The 20,382-nt window shown below is 40.5% G+C and overlaps 2 protein-coding genes across 5 annotated transcripts in view; one reads left to right on the top strand and one right to left on the bottom strand.

The window, feature by feature from the left end:
- Positions 1–4,465, bottom strand: part of REV3L (REV3 like, DNA directed polymerase zeta catalytic subunit) — a 187,375-nt gene extending 182,910 nt beyond the window's left edge. For 3 of the 4 annotated variants that reach the window (XR_009521942.2, XM_060030078.2, XM_060030079.2), the window contains exon 1: positions 4,275–4,465. Coding sequence is in view for 2 of the 4 variants with exons in the window: in XM_060030078.2 (XP_059886061.1) it covers positions 4,275–4,413 (139 nt within the window). In the remaining 2 variants the exon portion in view is untranslated. The remainder of the gene's footprint in view (positions 1–4,274) is intronic. The other variant, XM_069541357.1, reaches the window with a different exon arrangement.
- Positions 4,412–20,382, top strand: part of LOC132437150 (uncharacterized) — a 54,896-nt gene continuing 38,925 nt past the window's right edge. The window contains exons 1-2 of the mRNA XM_069541362.1: positions 4,412–4,417; positions 4,449–4,840. Of these exons, the coding sequence (XP_069397463.1) occupies positions 4,412–4,417; positions 4,449–4,840 (398 nt within the window). The remainder of the gene's footprint in view (positions 4,418–4,448; positions 4,841–20,382) is intronic.

Here is a 20,382-nt window from a genome sequence, read left to right as displayed (position 1 = left end):
TGAACATGTCCTCCTTTGAGTCCTCACTTTGTCTTACACACATTTCTTTTATATTCTTTTATATTCCATTTCTTTTATATTCCAATTAAACTATGTTTGACTTATGTTTACATGTCTATCATCCCTCCTATATTGTGAGCTTCTGGAGGGTAAAAGTTGTTCATAACGACGGCACTTAAAACATAGCTCAATATATATGCAGTAGGTTCTCATTAAGTGTTCACTGAATGAACTGAATCACGTACTACAACATTCCACTGTGTCCACAGATTTAAGAGGACTCCTGCTTAATAAGCTTCTGATTAACTGATGGTTATTTTAAGTCAAACACAATACAGAAAACTAACAAAATTTGCAACTCAAGCTTCAAATACCTACTAAATAAACTGACTAATTTTGTTTGTGGTAAATCACTAAATCTCAGTAGTGCTCCTGAAAAATCTTTCTAATATTTATTTCAAATAGGCATTATGTGATGTTAAAGTATTTTTAAATGGTTTAAAAAAAAAGCCTATGAACAAGACTTTTTTTAGAGAAATTATTCGTAATCTGAGTTGTTGATAAATGCTTTAGCTTTCAAAATTGTACTCATCTCAAATTTATTTAATAATCCACCAAAATATCCAAAAAGTGAGATTATGCAACTACATAACTTTATACAGCATTTCAGAATTATCAATTTCTTATGTTGAATAACCTGATTTCATAGCATCTAGAACAATCTACTAAAATTTTCACTAGCTGGAGGAAGACTTAGAGGGGGGGAGATGGCAGAGTTCCTTACAGTAATCTTAAAGTCAAGCAGCTCCCTCTATAGTCTGTTTGTCCTACTTTGTTTAATTACTTGCTATGTGAACATCTCACTCACACTCTTCTGTTTACTCCTACTCTGCATCTCAGCAGGGAAGCTTTTTGAAAGGATAATTCTGTTTAAATTGATGTTGAGAAAACTGAGAAAGCTGTCTAAGCTCAACATGAAATGAGTTACATCAGGCAACTAATAAGCAAGAGTTAGTATGTGGTAACTGGGCAGCTTCCCAGATCCACCTGAGTCAGGTCCTTACAATAAAGCCTTAGGATTTTATTTGAAGTGAATTCCCAGAGCACTCATACCCATATTCAAATCTAAGTGAAAAAACGCTGTCCTGTACTTTAGTTATTTATAACCTTGCTTCCCACCACTAAAACAAGTTACCAAAAAATTGTTATATTGCTAAATACATTGTATGTCAAAACAATATTCAAGACATTTTTAAATGAGTAAAAGAAAAGCAGAAGAGGTTTTTGGTTTTTTAAAAATAATTCCATCACTTATATATAGAAAATTTAATTGATTCTCTCAGGAACCAATATCCTCAACCACCAAAGGATTAAATCAGTTAGTCAGGATTTATCATTCAAATTTGAATATACCACTTTTTAAAATACCTTTTCAAATTTCACCAACTTAAGATATGAGAGCTCTTAAACCTAAGACAATTTATTTCTTAAATTACTCAAATACGCCCTCAAAACACAGGACAATCAGAAGTCAACTGGACTGTTTTCTAAAGCAGAAAAACACTTTTCATGCAATAATAGGAAAACTGAACTAGTAAAAATGTAATAAACCAATCAGTTCAAAATTTATAATATAAATCTGAAATGGTCATTTTATTTGGGAGAAAATTTCTTCTGCTGTTATTTTTCACAACTTCATTTGAAAAGCAAACTCAGTTTAAAAACATATTTTCTCCAAACCAAGGTAAAGAATTGAGGACTTCCAAAATTTCCTATGTATGAAAGACTTAAGTTTATGACACTCTAACGTAGATTTATCATGTGTTACAATTTTTCATTAATTTTACTAATTAGTAGATATATATAGTTTGTGCTTTCAAACAATAAATCTGTCTTCATTAAAAATTCTAGCATTCAGACTTACTACGTCAAATTGACTTCTTTTTTATATTAATTATTTTCAAAATTTATTTTACTAGGTGGACTGGACTACTTCTCTTTGGGGAGAGAATTCAGAAGCAGATAATTGTACAGTTTTTATTTATGTTCAATTAATATTAATTTTACTGGGAGTTTCTGACATGCTAAAAATGCTGGCTTGATTCTGAAAGCTGTAAACTCTAAATGTATGCCAGTGATGTCAAAATTTTTCACCTTTTGAGGAAACACAAAAATTTATGTTTGTGAACTATATTTATAGCAAACTCAATTCAATTACCCTTAACAACTTGAAGTTTGGATTTCTCTGTATCAGGTTTTATATCTTTCAATGTATGTACAAAAAGGTCTAACTTTTATATTGATTTACATTATACATTTCAGTGATTTTTTAATCCAGTTTTTTTTTAAGGGGTAGGAGGGGGAGATTCTGGTAATCTATTGTAAGATGTCCAAGAGGAAGAAACACGTATTTCTTTTTACAGACTAGTTCACATTTCTATATTTTTTTATATTGAGAAACACAAAAGTACACCATACTCTTTATTTTTTAAAGAATATTTTTTCACATAATAAAATTCCTCCTAGCTCACTCTGAAATTCACTTTTTTTCCACAAACAAAACTTTCCTATAAAACAGAGCTTGCAAATCACTCAGGGTTACATATTTAATGACTTGTGCAGAGAAAAAAAAAAAACTATGTGTAGAAAAGTAACCCAAACCATACAAACTGTAATACACAGCAATGCCACAGTATATCCTATTAGCATGTCCCTTTAAAATTTCAAAATCTGGCTGAACAGAGCTATATCAACATCCCTATCTTATTCCTTCTCTGCACCTGAAGTGAAAAAAAACACAACAGTATATTACACTGAAATTCCAATTAGAAACAAAGACAGCACCACTATATTTAAAAGAGCAGAAAATCTATCCTTCAGAACTCTTTATTGCCTCTGTTCTCCAGCCTCCAAAGTTTCAGGTGTTACACTTTCAACAAATTGTTAACAGCACCCAAATGCCCCATCTTAAAAAGTCCATATCATCAAAATCTTTTTCACTGTTTTAAAAAGAAGCATTCTATCAAATCTCACTAACAACATTGAAATTTTTAACGAAGAGAATTCACATTAAAAGATAACTGCTTAGAGTGCTTGTGTTTGGGAAAGTGCTATTATCTTGATAGCCCACAGGAAAACTGACTGCAGTAATAAGATGAATGGTGATTAGAGCAAGGAGCATCAAGTGGGAAACGCTATCTAAAATCCCAAAGGACAGTACATAGCTAGAGGTAAGAGCATCTCTTTCTAGGAGGCAGCTCCATTACTTCACAAAGGCAGTTCAAAGCATGTAGAAAAGCAAAACAATTAAAAACCTTGTAAATTTGGCCACTATCCTACTTACATTATCATAAATCCCCAAGAGCTTTTGAGAACGTAGCTTGTCTCCCCACCCCACTGGTTCTTCAAAATTGTTTTTGTCTTAGATGTACGTGTATTTAAAATGCAATGCTACACCCCAGCACAGGGGCATTTTTTTTTAATGTTTGCGTTGCTGGACTTAGATGTGGTTCCTATGAAATTCACGCTATTAAGTGGGATGTTGTACGTTGGGCAACATAAACACGCCTTTCCTACTTCCGTGGATACACATTTCCCTGAAAGCAATGCACCTGGGGACGCAGCCCTGTCCCCCAGACTCTGAGGCTTTACTTTAAACTCTAAGGAGTTACGACCTGCACTCACAGCAGAACCACATGGTCACTTCAACAAGAAAGATTATCTGGCCCCAGGCACCATTCTTCAGCCCACAGCATCTCCAGAAGGGGCAGAGGAGAGCGCTGGTGAGAAGAGGCGACGAGGCGCGACTGACAACAGAGCTGACACTTCCCCACTCCTCTGAAAAATATTTCCAGCAAGGGGAACTTGGGAGACGCAGAGGGTGTCCGCGGTCCCACCAGCGACCGACCTCAGAGCGGGTCCCCGCGCAACCGTTCACGGAGGACATGGCGCGGCCACCTGACCCGTCCTCCGGGGCGAGAGTGGTGCCCGCTCCGCCTGCCCGCGACCCCAAGTGCGGACCTGGCTCCCGACCGCCGCACGCAGTGTAAACACTCGGCGCCCGCCGCCTCCCCGCCTGAGATGGGATGCGGGGGGCGGCGCGCGACGCCCGCGCGGACCCCCATTTTTGCGCCTCTCGTCAGGCTCGGGAGGAAAGGCGAGGAGGGCCAAGGGGAGGGAAGACGCGGCAGCGGTCTGCGGAGAGGGCCGGCGGCGTGCGCGCGAGTGCGCGGCGGGGAGGGCTGCCCGGGCGTCCGCCGCTCCCGCCCGCTTACCTGCCGGGGTCGCTCCGAAGACTCGCACCACCGGCACCTTCTTGACAGGGGCCTGGGTGAGGGGGGATTGGCAGATATCCAGCCCCTGCAGTGGGTTGGCCATGTAGTAGTCGGCAGTCACTATCCTCACAGAAAACATGTTCGCCGCCGCCACCACTACCTCCTCTTCACTAGAGACCTGGCAGCGGCAGCAGCAGCGGCGGCTCCTTCCGCAGCGGCGGCCCCACAGCCGCGGTGGCGGCGGCGCCCCCTCCTCTCCGCGGTTCGGTCCCCTCCCCTCACACTCAGACACGGCAAACAGCGGCGGCGGGCGGGGCGGTGTGGGCACTGCTGCCGCCGCCTCCTCAGGAGCACCCGGCGAGGGGCGACAGGAAGGAAGCCCTCGCGCTTTCGTCGGTGCTGGTGCTGCTGCTGCTGCTGCTGCTGCCGCCACTGCCGCCGCCGCCGGGAATCACACGGGCTCCTCCGTCCCAGGCTGCAGCTCTTGTTGCCATGATGATGATGTCACGGACGCAACCACTGGGGGAGGGAAGAAGGGGGGTTGTGTGTGCGGCGAAGAGAGGGCTGTGAGTAGTTGGGGGAGGGGAAGCGGCGGGAAAGGGAGGGAACCGGGAGGGCGCCCCAGCGGGACATCCAGGCGGGGGCCGAGTATGTGTTTTCTCCCTCGCCCCCGGGCACGCAGCGAGAGCTGAAGCTGCCGGAAAGCTCGGCCGGCACAGGGCGCGGGGGATCGATGACTCGGCCGGTGGGCACGGCTACCTGGGTGAGGGGCAGCGGAGGGAGGGGGCGGCGGAGCGCCGATGTCATGGATGGGCTCGGAGGGCCTGGCGGGAGGGGGACGCCAGTGTTCAGGGCCGTTTCGGTGGCTAGGCGGGATTGGCCGGAGCCGCGGTGATCGCGCTCGCCTCGCCGACCGCCATTTCACATTCTGCAGAGTAGGCGGGGGCAGCCGCGGAAACGGCTTTTTACAAGGTAAGAAAACCCGCCCGCGGGGAGGCGAGGCGCAGCCCTCGTGCCGCTGCAGCCTCGCGGGAGGGCGGGCGGCGGACGCAGCCGGCCCTTCTCAGGTAACGCAGCGGCCTCGCGCGTGGCCCAGGGGCGGTGCGAGGGGCGGGGGCGCGCGAGCGCGGGCTTCGGCCTATAAAAGAGCCGCCCAGCCGTTCGTTCCCCCACATGCGGCGCAAGCCACCGCGCCCCCTCTTCAGCTGCTGTTCTGCAGTGTCTGCGCCCGGCCGCTTAATGAGTTTTATTCACGCTCAGCTCTGCTTAGGTTTGTCAGGGCTTGGCAGATGCAGTGCACAGGGATTTCCCACCGCGGTGTCTTTCTCCCGCCCCTTTCCTCCCCTCTCGCCCTAGTATGTCCTTCCTTGGTTTCCTCCTAGGACCCACAGGCTGCGTCCCGGGCGCGCCCCTGGACATGTAAGGACTTGTCAGTTCCCAGTGACCTCCCTCCTCCCCTTCCTCCCCTCCCTTCCCCGCGGAACGTAGGATTAAGAGCCTTTCGGCGAAATTTTCGGCCGAAGGAAAGGCCCAAGAAAGTCACCACGTCAGATGTGGACTCCCAGTGTTATTCATTAACAGTTTGTGTAAGGTTTTACTATCCTAAGGCATAAAAGCAAAAGGAGGTGGGGGAGGACCGTTAGACAAAACAACTTTATCCAAAAGCGGGGGGGGAGGGGGAAATAGGGGTGCAGTTGTGAAAAGGAGAGCAAAAAAAGGTAGTAACAGATGCAGCTGGCTTGGCCATTATATTGGAACCGTTAGGTTTTTGTCTGACTTGGTCACTAATATTGGGCGTGACCTTGGACAAATAATTTGGTCTCTTCGGGCCTCAGTTTCCTTATCCGTGCAACGAGAGTTTAACTTAAAAATCCATCAGGGTTTCTTCCCATCAAAAAGATTGAAGCAGTAGAAGGCAGAAACCGTGGTTTCAAGTTTGAAATATGCCACAGAATTAGGACTTTTGACAGTCGTTTTCAATCTACTCTAATTAGAGATCATTCTTTCACACGTGTATTATACAGGTGTTATTTTAATGGTTAGTAGGTTGCCGTATATTTGAAGTGGTGTGAGAGATCCTCATTTGGAACCATTGTGGTTCTTAAAGTAGGAAAAGCAAAAGGCCCAGAGGGACAGATCACTGGTAAGCTGTCTATAAATCCCATAACATATAATGCTAATAAGAGTTTATGTTCCGAGGGATTCGAGACTGATTACCACAGCAAATTAGCTTGCAGTTTTCAGCCTGAGAGCATGATTGTAAACATAGGTGGCAAGATTTCTACTAATATACAGGACCTTACTTAATATTTTAAGAGGCAAAATCTAATTTGATTTTAGTTTTAGAAAGGTATAGAAGTGACTTAAAAATAGTACTACCATACTAAATGCATTTTCTGGTAAAATATTTTGTACAAGCTGAATATCAGATGCACAGTACCAGTGATTCTCACAGTATTTCATGGCACTAGTGTGTTCTTTAATATTTTGGCACTTACTAAATCACATTTTTGGGGTATGGGGCCTGGACCACCCACCACTGTCATGATTCTTAAGTAATATAAAATCGAGCATCCCTGTACTATATTATAAAGTACATCCATAATATTTAAATTATATTATTCCTAACTAGAAAAAGGTAAAAGTATGAGATTCACAGATTAGCTGTTTCTAGAAAAGGGTTTCTTTCCTCCTACCTCTTGAATCAACTCATTTACTTTAAGAAAAGGCAGTTGCAACCATCATTCAAATCCTTCTAGAACTCCAAGGAAAGAATGTTCACTCTTGAAGAAAAACATTTGCAGCATGAAATTAAGATATTGTGTCCATTGCATGTAATAAAATTTAACTTAATGTTCAAATTGAAAACCTGACAGTACTCCCCTAATTAATCATTATCAAATGTGTTTTATAATTATATTCTCCTGAGGTAAGAAAGAGCTCTGGAATTTTGAGTCAGAGAATGAAAAATTAAACCATCAGTTACTAGGTAAATGAGTTTGGAAAGATAACTATTTTGGGTTTTTTTTTTTTTCTCATCTATGAAATGGATAGTAATTCCTGTTTTAACTTTTCAGGGATGTTGTAAGGCTTAATCAAATGAGATAATGTATGTGAAAGTATCATAATAATCTTTGACATCCAGAAATTTAACTCATCTGAAAACAATAAAACCATTTGGAACTGTTATCTACATACAATATGAGAAATGCCGAAATTGACCTCTATACTTAACAAACTTAAAGCATCTGTTTTTGTTATTGCTGTTAATGTTGAGTGACTATTTGCCAGGTGATTTGAGATATAGCGAGAAACAAAACAGACATGGTTCCTGCTCTTAGAGAGTTTATAGTCCAGCATCATAGAAATATATTTCAGTCATATCAAGTGACATTTTATTATCTCTTCTAGTTCATTAACCTATACTCATCATGTCATGCCTTTAGTAAAACCTGCTCAGCCTTCTGTACCAATACTGTTCAATGTCTGTTAGCAATTTATAATCTAGAACAAGGCAATGGATACCATAATTTTTTGGTAGATATTATAAGATGGCTTATTCAACACTTATCCAGCCCCCCTTCTAGCTTGCTTTTCTGTACTTTAGAAGCTAGAAAATTAAAAAATACTAGAGTACTGGCATGGATGAGTGGTGTGCTAGTAAATCATTAACAATGGCTGGAGGAGGGGAAAGAACCTGATTTGTAGCATTGACCCATTTTCATGGTGTGAATACTCCCAGGCTACCAAAGGGGCTTCACTGAATGGGGAGTTAGTTGGAGAAGATACTAACAATTATATGTTGGCTTCAGCGTTTCACTACATGTAACCTAGTTTCCAGCAATCAGATGCACCCATTCAAGACGTAGATCTGAAAATGAGCAACGTGATGCCTCAGTTGCACTCAGGGAGATGGGATTTTCTGGCAAACACCGTGGTGGAGGTGTCTGGTTCTTCTGGGTAGCTGGGGAGGAGTTCTGGCATCCATTTTGAGAGTCATAGGTGCTGACTGGCAAGTGGTGCTAGGATGGCTTTCTGCTAGAATAGCGGATGTGATGTGGGATGAGTGTTCTTCCCGGTTTGGTTTTTCCTGGATGTTGTTTCTAGCCATGTATTATCCAAGCCTGGTTCTCTGGTTCTCTCAGAGATCTATGAGCTAAATACCATCCTTTAATCCCTTTCTGCTTAAACTAGCTCAGTCACAGTCAGCTACACAATTTGTTGAGCCCAGAGCAAAATGAAAAATGTAAGGCCCCTGTTCAAAAAGCAGGGAACAAGTGCCATTATACGTACTAAAATACAAAGCTTTTTCTTTCTTCCGTCATCTCTCCCTCAGCCTGTCATGCTGTTTTTTAATTTGCCTTTTAATGTCATTCTAAGAAAAATTAGAATTTTAAATTATTAGAATGAATTTTACCATTTCTCGTTATATTGTGCAGTGCCATTTATAAATGCAAATATAAGAGCATTTAACTCATACATGAAATCACCAAAACGACATAATTCATATTTCGTAGCTTGTACATGCCACGAGGATGTATTTTTTGCTTATCAGAACAGTGTAAATGCAGCACAAAACTAACTCAGCTGTTTTTCTTTCCCTTCTTGATATGCACATATCCTACCAACCTGAGTAAGGAAGGACTGAAGGGAAAGGAACTATGGGTTGCTCTGCCTTTCCCCTTCCTTCTATGTCATCATTTTCAGTGTAAATGGTCATACAGGGAAGTAACACACACAAGTAAGGCTACGATAGAATTCTTTGGTCACTTGTATTTCTTAGGATGCCATTATCTTCTTTCTGCACCTGAAGCAAGTTCTGGTTGAAATGGAAAGCATAGTCTCTTGGAACTGTCAGCGCCTCCACTAAATCAGTCATAGATATAACATGTTTGCCTTGTAGTCACTTTCCCAGAGCTCCTGTATGCTTAGGTTCACCAGCATCCTGTGCTTGTGAGGCATTATGCAGACTGTGTGCAAACTGGGTAGTAAGCAAGAAGACAAACAGTTTGCCTCCTCTGCTTGCAGGTATGATCCATTGTACCACTTCTTTTATAAAACAGACATTCAAACATAAAAGTATTAAGATTTTCAGAATGGTAACTGCAGACCATTAAAGCAAGCAGAGGGCCCTGTATGACTGCACAGTTTGCATGCCATGAAGTTGACCCTGAGCTCAGTGTTTCTCAAGGGGGCTTCTCCTGATATTTTGGATGAAACAATTCTTTATTGTGCAGGATATTTAACATCCCTGGCCCCTGGGCACTACATGCCACTGTGATAAAAATACCCTCATACATTTCTAAGTGCCCCCCAAAGAGGAGTTACTTCTCTCTACTGAACTCCTTTAGTGGACTCCACTGTCTGCAGCTAGAAACCATGATCATTGCAGATCCTGGAAAGGTCATGTGCAATTTTTGCTATGGATTCTCAAGCAGAGCAAAATACAGAGTTGAGTTAAAAAGATTTCAAAATTCTCATACCTGGGAGAGCAGAATTATGGTGACCTTTTTTCCATTGTCAGAAAAATAATACCACCTACCTTGGTGATGAAACAAACATTTGGGATGAAAGTTTAAAGGGGATCAGTGGGTTTTAGGTGTCACATGCATATAAATGGTAGTTGATCTTTTCTAAGGGAAATTTTTACCCAATCCTTCATACAGTGTCTGACCTCTATGAAACCATGATGGTAAAGAAACTCATTTCCTCCCAGAAGGGATTTGGAAGACCTAATTAAGTATGGCAAACTCTGGAGGCAATTGCCATCAGCTCTCCTCACTCTCAAAAGACTTCATGCAGGTTTCCCCCAATTTATTCATAGCAGCTGTCTGGGTATAAGGTAGACACATAAATATGTATTGCCTGAATGATAAAATATTTTTTGATTAAAAGAATGGGGTTTTATGTCTCTTTTTAAAAGAAATTAAAGGAAAGTCAAATTAATCATTGTGGTGAGAGCTGAATTTCTCTCTGTTCTTATCTTTTTAACCAATTAATCTACTCAGTTACAGGGAGAAGCAACACTTTGAAAAAACAACTCTCAACTTTTCCACTTCCATAAATTAGCAGTAATAGTTTTAAGGGAGAGACCATTGAGCCTATAAATTAAAGATGATGTTTGAGAAACAAAAAAGAAGCTTTCAGAATAGAGTAATATTAGAATTGTTGATTGAGCTTTCCAGGACCCTCATTTAAATTACATGTCCAGAACTGATATTGGGGCATTTCTGATGGATCATGACTAGGCAGGAAGAAACCAAACACACATAGAGTAAGATTAGATTAAGTTCTCAGTTTAAATAATCAGGATTCAAAATCTCAGAAGCAGTGTGTCTGTAGAGCAGCATATCTCAGGCTGGTTTTCCCTGGCCCCAAAGTCCCCACTGCACTTACATATTCACAGCTTAAATCACATTCCAGGAAAACGTCCACTAATAATTTTTGTTATTGACAGTGAGCTCCCCTGGGTTTTGATCCTAATTTTACATCCCTCCAGGGACCAGGAAAGACTATTTACTGTCAGATGTGTAGGTCACAGACCAACACTTATATTTCCTTATTTTCTCAATAAAATGTATTTTTCCAATCTTAAAGGTTTGAAATGCATAGGAAAGAAATTATGGAAAACCATAAAGAAAATATAGGACACTCAATCCCACCCAAAGGCAGTCATGATTAACATTTTAGCCCCTTTTTTCCTAGAAAATTTTTCTATAAGTATATTACACAGTGGAAATAATCCCGTTTTTTTTCACTTTACATTGTAGCAGAAACATTTCTCATGCAAATTAGAATTTTTCGTATAAATTAGTCTAATGGATACATAATATGCTGTGCCATGGACATACAAGAGTTTTCCATTTTCCTACTGTCGGCCAATAACAGAATGTTTCAAATTTTACAGTTATAAATATCCCACCGATTAGCTCCATTTTGGATCCTACTCTTAACTTTGAAGGAATTTACTTTATTGTTCATTATTTGACGAGAACATCAGTTTCAAGTACATGCCATGTTCTTTCTCTCCAAAGAAGAGAGAATTGTATGTGATATTCTTTCTGCCTGGTTTGCTCTTCCTCTCTCCACCTCTTTTTGCACAGTTAGTTCATTCTTTAAATTTCAGGTCGGGACTTCCCTGGTGGTCCAGTGGTAAAGAATCTGCCTTCCAATGCAGGGAACGTGGGTTTGATCCCTGGTTGGGGAACTAAGATCCCACATGCCTCGGGGAAACTAAGCCCATGCACCACAACTACTGAGCCCACGCACCTCAACTAGAGAGCCCGCGTGCTGAAACTACAGAGCCCACACGCTCTGGAGCCCGGGTGCCACAACTAGAGAGAAGCCCGTGCGCCGCAGCAGAAAGATCCCACATGCCACAAAGGCCCGATGCAGCCAAAAATAAAATAAATAAATAATTATTTATTTTTTAAAAAGAGAGATCTTTAAAAAATAAAAAATAAATTTCAGGTCAAAGGTCACTTCCCCAGGGAAGCCTTCCCAAGCTATATATTTGATTATGGTTCTCTGTTACACACTCGAATTGTACTGTGTTTCTTTTTCTCCAGAGCACTTACCTGTGGTTGCAATAATCCATTCATTTGTGTTTTATTTGATTAATTTCTGTACCCGCCTTGGACTAGAATACTGCAATCATTATCTGGATAAGCAGTGATTATAATGCTTCTATAAACACAGGCCAGTTAATGTGATCTCATTCATATCACTGACAAGATGGGTTAAAGCTTGAGGCTGAAATACAATTAGTCCAAAAATACTTATGTACCAGGTATTATGCTAGGTGCTGGGAATATAGAAGTGAGAATGACAGGCATGATTTCAGCCTTCATGCTAATAGTCTAGTGCAGGGTTTGGCAAATTTCCTGTAAAGGGACAGATAAATTGTAGGCTTATCAGGCCATATGGTCTCTCTCCCAACTACTCAACTTTGCCATTGAAACACAAAAGCAATCATCAACAATACATATAGGAAAGAGTGTCTGGGTTCCAATAAAACTTTACTTAAAAAACAGGCGGGGGGACTGGGTTTGATCCACGGACAATTGTTTACTGACCCCTGGTCTAGTGGACAAGACAGCCATTAAACATCATTTGAGATGACAAATACTTCAAAAGAAAAGGACAGGGTGACATAAAGTCACATGGCAGAGCTGTCCAACTTAGCCTAGAGAGAAGAATAAAGACTTTCTTGAAGAATATGACTTTAAGCTAATATTTAAATAAAGAGGAAGAGGAGTTACCCGGATAAAAGTAAGGGCAACAGGCTTGATGAAGACCTAAAGCATGGAAAGAGCAAGAATAGAATTAAATTCATTCTTAAACTTAGCGATTGACGGAGAGGGAGATGAAATTGTGTAAGGATAGAGTACAGAGTGAAAAGACAAACTAAAAGTGTTGAAAAAATTTCAGAACCTAGTACTTCCCTAGAGGAAGAGATGCCAGCAGGAAATACTCAGAAGGAATGATCAGTGAGGTGTAGCAGTAGTAGCAGGACGTTTAAGACCTTCCATCTTGTGACCTAAATGGGAAGGAAATCCAAAAAAGAGGGGATATATGTATATGTACAGCTGATTCACTTTGCTGTGCAGTAGAAACTAACACAACATTGTAAAGCAACTATACTCCAATAAAATTTTAAAAATAAATAAATAAAAGAATAGTTTGTATAAAAAAAAAAAAGACCTTCCATCTTTTATGTTGGATATGTAAGTTGGGAGATATCAGCCTAAAGGCTGGGAACCTCAGAGAACTGGTACACTTTCTGAAGGACTAGATAGGTAGGTAGATAGATAGATAGATGATATAAAAGAATAGACCTGAGGACTGAGAAAGTGTGAGTGGTAGGGTAGAAAAATGAAGAGGTAGTGAAGGAATCAGAAATAATAGATAGGAACACATCACTGATATATAGTAGGTGCTCAATAATTTTTTGATAAGTGAATGGAAGGATAACAATATAATGTAAAATCAAAGAACCCAAGAGGGAAAGGGTTTCAATAACAGGTTGACCTATAGTTTTGCATGCTTAGAAGAGCTATTGCTCAAGGCTGGTTTCCTTGACTATCTGAGAAAGGTTGCGGGTAAGGACTCAGTTACTTTTGATGCCCTAGTGCAGGATAAGCCTGACCTCCAATTCCTTCCTCTAAGGAAAGCTGACCTGGCTCTTTTCTTCCCTGAAGATTTCAATGAGTAGGAATAGGGACCTTCCTGTGTCAGTACGTGTTCAAAATAAAAATATAAAATTAGAATAGGAGCAAGATTTTTCATAGATTGCCATGACACAAGCTCAACTGTTTTGGTCATTTATATTAAACATGTATTTTATTACTTAATTCTAAACATTTTGTATTGCTGTTTTAACTTTATTAACTTCTTGTTGATATCTATAAAGTCCTGTGTTAGATGCTGTGAGTGATTCAAAAAAATGTAAGACATAGCTCTGGGCTAAAGTATTATGTAACTGACAAGTAAATTGTAAGTTTATTGACATTAGGAATCATATTTGACATTTCCTATTTTTCCTTGTACAGTATCAGATTTATAGTTGGTACTGCAGAAATAATTTTCCCCTGCCCTCTGCCTTGCACCATTTGGTGACCAAATGGTGTCCATAATATAGCCACTTCTGTATGACTTGGACAAAACATGATGCTTTCTGAAAAAGACAATATTCTGAAGGCGTCTGTGACAGTAATTTCAGCTTGTTGAAGGTTGGGGTTCTTTGTGTAAAGGTCAGCCTGTCAGTAAATAGCATTGCCACCCTGTTCTTTCAAGATTATAAGAAACCTTTGTATGTGTGTTTTTATACCTAAAGAAAAAAAAAAAAGGGTAGTGGGAAACTGTACCCAGTGGTCTCACCAGATGTTTTCAAACCAGAACTAGGGCAACTGAGTTGTAATTTGTTTTTAAACAATTTATTTTCACAAATTTATGAGAGTAGGGAGCTGAGATTTTTCTTGCCTGAATTAGCAGGTAATTTCATTTTCCATTCGACTTTAGCAGAGAAGACCTCTCCTTAAGATGAAAATGTGAAGCAGAGGTTCTTGCTAAATCTAAAAAGTAGAGCAAAGATTAGTCTTAAGAAAACTCATAGATAAGGGGGAAGCATACCTTTTTCCGAATACCCAGTCCCCTGTACTAAGCATATTCAGAGGCTTGCAAGACTTAATTTATTAATGACTATCACATGTGGCTTACGTCCTCCTCTTTACCTGCGTTCCTCCCGTCATCCTGAGTGAATTCATCACCCAAGTAGGCAGCTCACCCAGCACCAGCCTCAGAGTTCCTGCATGTGATCTTCACCCACTCACTTCTATTGCCACATCCTGGATTTGTCATACACCCAATCTGTTTCACCTCTAACCTCATAAATGCAGACTTGACTTTGTCTGTCCAGAACTTTCATCCTAGCTCTGTCACTCAGTTACTCCCAGTACAGCCATTCTCAGTTCCCTAACATCTCATTTCCAGTACTCTTCCTCACTCTGCTGCAGCCTCTCACCCTTCTCAGGTTTCTCTGACTTGGGACCTCCAGTCCATAGACTTCTCTTCTTTCTCCCTATCAGCCTTCTCCTGCCTTCACTTCTTTCATCTCCTGCTGCATTCTATTTTAAATTACCACTCTCTTGCCAGGAACCACATCTCCTTTGCCCTGTTGCCCTGATATCGCTTACCTGACAAAACAACAGCTCTAACTGGGTGTCTGCTCCCAGATTGCTGAGTGCACCCAGACAGAAAAAATAACTGCTATGCAGATTGGCATTTAACACTGTAAATGCAGGACCACCAACCTCAGCTAGATTATTCTTTATCTATACTGTTGGGAAGAGAAGGTTATCCTTATAATGTATTAGTCTCTACCACCTGAATCTCATACTTAGTAAGCCAAGGTATAGTGTTATAAATTCTTTGTATACCAAAAATTAGTATTAGGCTGGATCATTTCAATTATTACCCTCTCTGACTCTCTAACTTGGCTTTTGTACTTACTTTCCTGTTTTACTTTATGGTTTTGGGTCTAGTCCATCCAATAAGGTAAATTTCTAATGTTTTTAAAATTAATATTTGATCAGTCAAAAAGAACATGTCTTAAACATTATGGAATGAAATGATAACGGAAGGGAAATCATTCCTACGCGTAATTACCCTTTTTAGAGGCCTTTGTGAATCCAAGTCTCTAGTTGTTGTCACTCAGGACAGGGGTCTTAGGCTCAACTCACTTAAGTCATTTCATTCTTGCCTTTCCCAGCTTCCCCTTTCCATCATTTCTGATCCCACAAATTTCTAAAAACACACCCTTTTTTTCCCCCAAAAGTAGCAGGGAAAGCAGTGCTATGTGTATGGGGAACAGGGCTGGGTATGTTTGTACGTATAGTTCATTTATTGAATGGCAGCGTAGCATACTGGTTAACAGTTCAGGCTCTCCGGCCCAATTTCCCTAGTTACCTGCTCTGTGATTTTGGGCAAATTACTTTCTGTACCTCAGTTTTCCCATCTGTAATATACAGATAATAATACTAGTTCCTACCTCACAGTGTGATTGTGAGGATTAAATTACATATTTTAAATGAGTTAATATCTTAGAACTGGTAAGCACTCAGTAACTGTAAGCTATTATTCATAATTTAGAATAAATTATTATTAATAATTACAGCTTCTCTATTTCCTAAAATACACTTATTAAGAAGAGAATAATGATGAAAGCTAGGAGCTGTTAAAAGTCCATTGATTGGATGTAAAAAGTAGAGTTTTAGAATCGCAAAGGACCCAAGAAATTATTTAGACCATTGGTTCTTAGACAGTAATATGCATTAGAATCACTTATGAAATATTATAAAGTCACAGTTACCCAGGCCCTCCCTTCTCACATCTACCAAGTCAGAAATATCCACAGGCAGTTCCAAAGCATCTTCCTTGCAAGAACCACTGAACTAATTCAAGTCTTTAGATTTTATTATGAGGAAATTGAGACTTAGAATAAATAACTTGCCTAAGACCCCAAGTGTAAGTGGGACCCAGGTAACGTAGCTCCTTGGTAAGTGATCTTCCTGCTCTTCTATGTTGCTTGCCAAATATTAAATTTTAAAGAAATTAATATGGGAGTTTATCCTTCTCTCAGTAATATCAGGAAGAATAACATAGGTTTTAAAAGCATACTTCATTCAGCATTTAATTCAAAATAAAACTTATTTTACAATAAAAATAAATGCAGATGACTTTTGTAGAGGACTTCATGCAGAGGACTTTTGCATATTTACAGTAGGATTTAAAGTGAATTTTGCTGTGCTTTTCATGTGGACGTTTGTTTTTGCCACAATGCTTGCTGCTAATTAGTACAAGGAAACACTGCGTTTTTGCTCCTCACGCCAACCTCACAGATTGACAGGCAAACAAAACAAATGGTTTATAGGGCAAGGTAGGTTGTAGGAATTAAATTCTTCAGAGCTCTCAATAATAAAATATGCATTTCTTATAATTAGGATTTTTTTAATTTACATTAAATTTTTTAAACCTTTGTGAAATATTCTTGGAATTTTCCAGTCCATGAACAGTCAATGTAGGAAAATCAATGGTTATTAGGTATAGTTTTCTTATTGTAGCTTTACTGATTGGTAGATTAAAAGTCTAAAAACTATAGCAAAAATTTTTTTCTGAATTTTTCTATTTGGTATTGAGTACTATGATACTATATCTCTTAAAATGTTTTTCTTTATCCATAATATAAAGGAATCAAAAAATACATTAGAACTCGTATGTGAACTTGTGCAAAGGTGTGAAATAAATTGAGATGACAGGGCAGAAGCAAGAAAATGGAGCTCAAATTAAATCTACCCCTCAACGCAGGCCTGTTTATATTTTACTATGTTTGCTATCATAAATTTATTTCCATGTATGTGTTTCTTTGCTAGAAATGATAAATAGCTGCCAGCCCAACTTCTGATTCTTAGGCAACTCCATTTTACCAACAAACCACTCATTTTGATTTGGTAAGTGCGATGAAGTCCACTCTCCCAGATCCCCATCAACCTGTTTTAAACTCTTGTTGCTTCTACTGTGTCTTTGCCTGATTCCATACCCTTTGCTCTACATTTCATCTCAGGTTTGACCTTTGGATCTTTTTACTTGATGCATGTGTCTGGCCTCCTGGCATTTGACTACAACCTGATCATCTTTGGTTTAGACTCACCTTCTAGTTCCAAGCTACCAAGATTTATACCCCCTGATTCCAGCAGTTCAGAAATTCCTGGCACAGCCATTGGCTGCTATCTAAAGGGGATCAACTTCAAACACTAGCCCTATATTATAAACATTTTTTCATTTGTTCAACAGATTGTACTCATCACTACTATGTGTAAGGCACTAGAGTAATTTCTGGGAAATACAGAAAATTAATTAGTAATAGAAAGCTTAATGCTCTTAAAATCTGGTAAAGCAAATAATACAAGTATATAATGATAGTTTAAGATAGTATGTGTTCAACTCTTATGAAGTATTTATACAAACAAAACATTAATTTTAAAAATCTTCGAATAGAAAATCCTTAAGCTGGAATTAAGGGGTATGGGGTACAAGAAGACATGACCAAAAGAACCTGGGATGTGATTCATGGATTAAAAAAGATTAGGAAGGGCTTCCCTGGTGGCGCAGTGGTTGAGAGTCCGCCTGCCGATGCAGGGGACACGGGTTCGTGCCCCGGTCCGGGAAGATCCCACATGCCGCGGAGCGGCTGGGCCCGTGAGCCATGGCCGCTGAGCCTGCGCATCTGGAGCCTGTGCTCCGCAATGGGAGAGGCCACAGCAATGAGAGGTCCAAGTACCGCAAAAAAAAAAAAAAAAAAAAAAAAAAGATTAGGAACACTGACAGGTGTTTAACTAGACTTTGGAGGTAGGGTAGGATAGACACATGCAACAAACACATTCCAAAAAGTGGAACCAAATCAACAAGAGCAGAAAAGGTTAAAGAAATTTTATTCGTCTAGACTGGTTGACAGTATATGTAAGGAGTGGAAGAAAGCCTAGAAAAGTTGGTTGGAACCAGATTATGGAAGGGTTTGAATACTGAGGAGTTTAGAGTTGGCACGTATGTTTTGGGGAGTCAGAAAGTTTTGAGCAGGAAATGATGATTGGCTTGATTTAGCAGTGCTTTACAGGAAGGATTTGGTAGTGAGGAGACAGGCAGGTAGAGACTGCAAACCAGGGAATCAGGAGGCTAATACAGACAGTAATCTAAAGTAAGGAGGGCCTGGAGACAATTTCTTTCTTTTTTTTTTTTTTTTTTTTGCGGTACGCGGGCCTCTCACTGTTGCGGCCCCTCCCGTTGCGGAGCACAGGCTCCGGTCGCGCAGGCCCAGCGGCCATGGCTCACGGGCCCAGCCGCTCCTCGGCGTGTGGGATCCTCCCGGACCGGGGCACGAACCCGTATCCCGCATCGGCAGGCGGACTCTCAACCACTGCGCCACCAGGGAAGCCCTGGAGACGACTTCTTAAGTGCCTGTTATGAGCTGGTGCTGGTGATACAATGAGGACTGGGTCCTTTTGATGAGGAAGTTTTTAGTCTAGCGAGATATTGATCTCTTAAAGGCTCCTAGAGGGGTCTCTATGCAAAACTTTGGGACCACTTCTGATTGTTTCCCGGTTACTAGGTTAATTAGATCGATCTTCATTTTATAATAGGATGTATTCTCTACCTTCTAAAACTAGTTTTCCGTTTTATCAGTCTGCTAAGGCAAAAGTATCCCAACCACTTGCACATAAAGAAAAGCAGTTTATTACTTAAAACAAGACAGGAACACGACACCATACAAGGCAAAGCAGAAAATGACACATTTTAAAGAGATAACTGAAGATGATGAGGAGAATGAATTGGAGGTTAGATTAGGAACAAGAAAACCAGTTAAGAGGTTGTTGTAGTAATCTACCTGCTTGATTATGAGGGTCTGAACTAAGACAGTATGAAAGAAGAGGAGTCCTTAGTGGCTACTTCCACCATAATCCTTTCTATCACTGCCCTGGTACAACTCGGGGGTGGGTAAAGGACTCTCACTTGGAATTGATCTTGAACAGAGGGACTCAAGAACACAAGAAACACTTGTTTACTTCTGCAGACTTAGAGGTAAGGCTCCTACTGCCAAGCAGTCTCTTTTCCTGTTCCTTTCTTATTTGGAACATGGTTTACCAGCCTTCACATTGATTCTGTGAACTCCCTGATAAATTCTTGTTTTGCTTTAGTTAGCCCAAGTTGGTTCCTAGGGCTTACAATAAAAAACCTCTAATTGACACTGTATGTGATTTTTGAGGCACCTGTGGATAACCAGGTGGAGACTGTTAGAAATATGAAACTCGAATAGTGGTTCTCAAAGTGATGCATCAGCATTACCTGAGAACTTGTTAGAAATGTAAGTTCTCAGGCCCCGCCCCAGACTAACTGAATATGAAACTTGAGGAGTGGGGCCTGAGCAATCTGAATATCAGTAAGCCCTCTGGGTGATTCTAATGCAAACTATAGTTTGAGAACCAATGGAACTAGAGCTTAGAAGGGAGATTGGGGGTGGAGATAAAGATGTGTGAGTCAAATGAATGACAGTTGCTGTTAGGGGGAATGAATAACCTCCCAGAAGAGTGGAAGAGAAGATAAGCCCCTGAAGTACATGAAATAATCGAAGAAATTGAGACTAGTGCCGTACAATCAAGGAAGAGGAAATTTAACAGAGGTGTCAGGTGCTATACAGAGGCCAAGGTGGATGAGAGAGCCAAGCGATAGGACTGACCATTAGAGGTTTTTGGTGTCAATTAAGGGAGAATTGGTACAGATAATGAAAATAAGTGGTGAGAGAACAAAGGCAAGAAAAAAACAAAGGATACTTTTTTGCAGTAGGTTGGGAGTGCAAGAAAGAAAGTTGAGGTAGATGTCTCAGTTTTTACTGCATAATAAACACTCTAAAACACAATGGCTTGAGACAGTAATTATTATTATAGCTCAAGTGTCTGAAGGTTGGCTGATCTCAGCTGGGCTTGCTCATATATCTGAAAGCCTAATGTGGGTTTTCCTCTGGGCTGGGTTCTGTTTCACATATCTGTCATCCTCCTGG

Source organism: Delphinus delphis, chromosome 14 (genome assembly GCF_949987515.2).
Source record: "Delphinus delphis chromosome 14, mDelDel1.2, whole genome shotgun sequence".
Taxonomy (NCBI): domain Eukaryota; kingdom Metazoa; phylum Chordata; class Mammalia; order Artiodactyla; family Delphinidae; genus Delphinus; species Delphinus delphis.
Note: the sequence above shows the minus strand (reverse complement) of the source record. Positions and strands in the feature narration are given on the sequence as shown.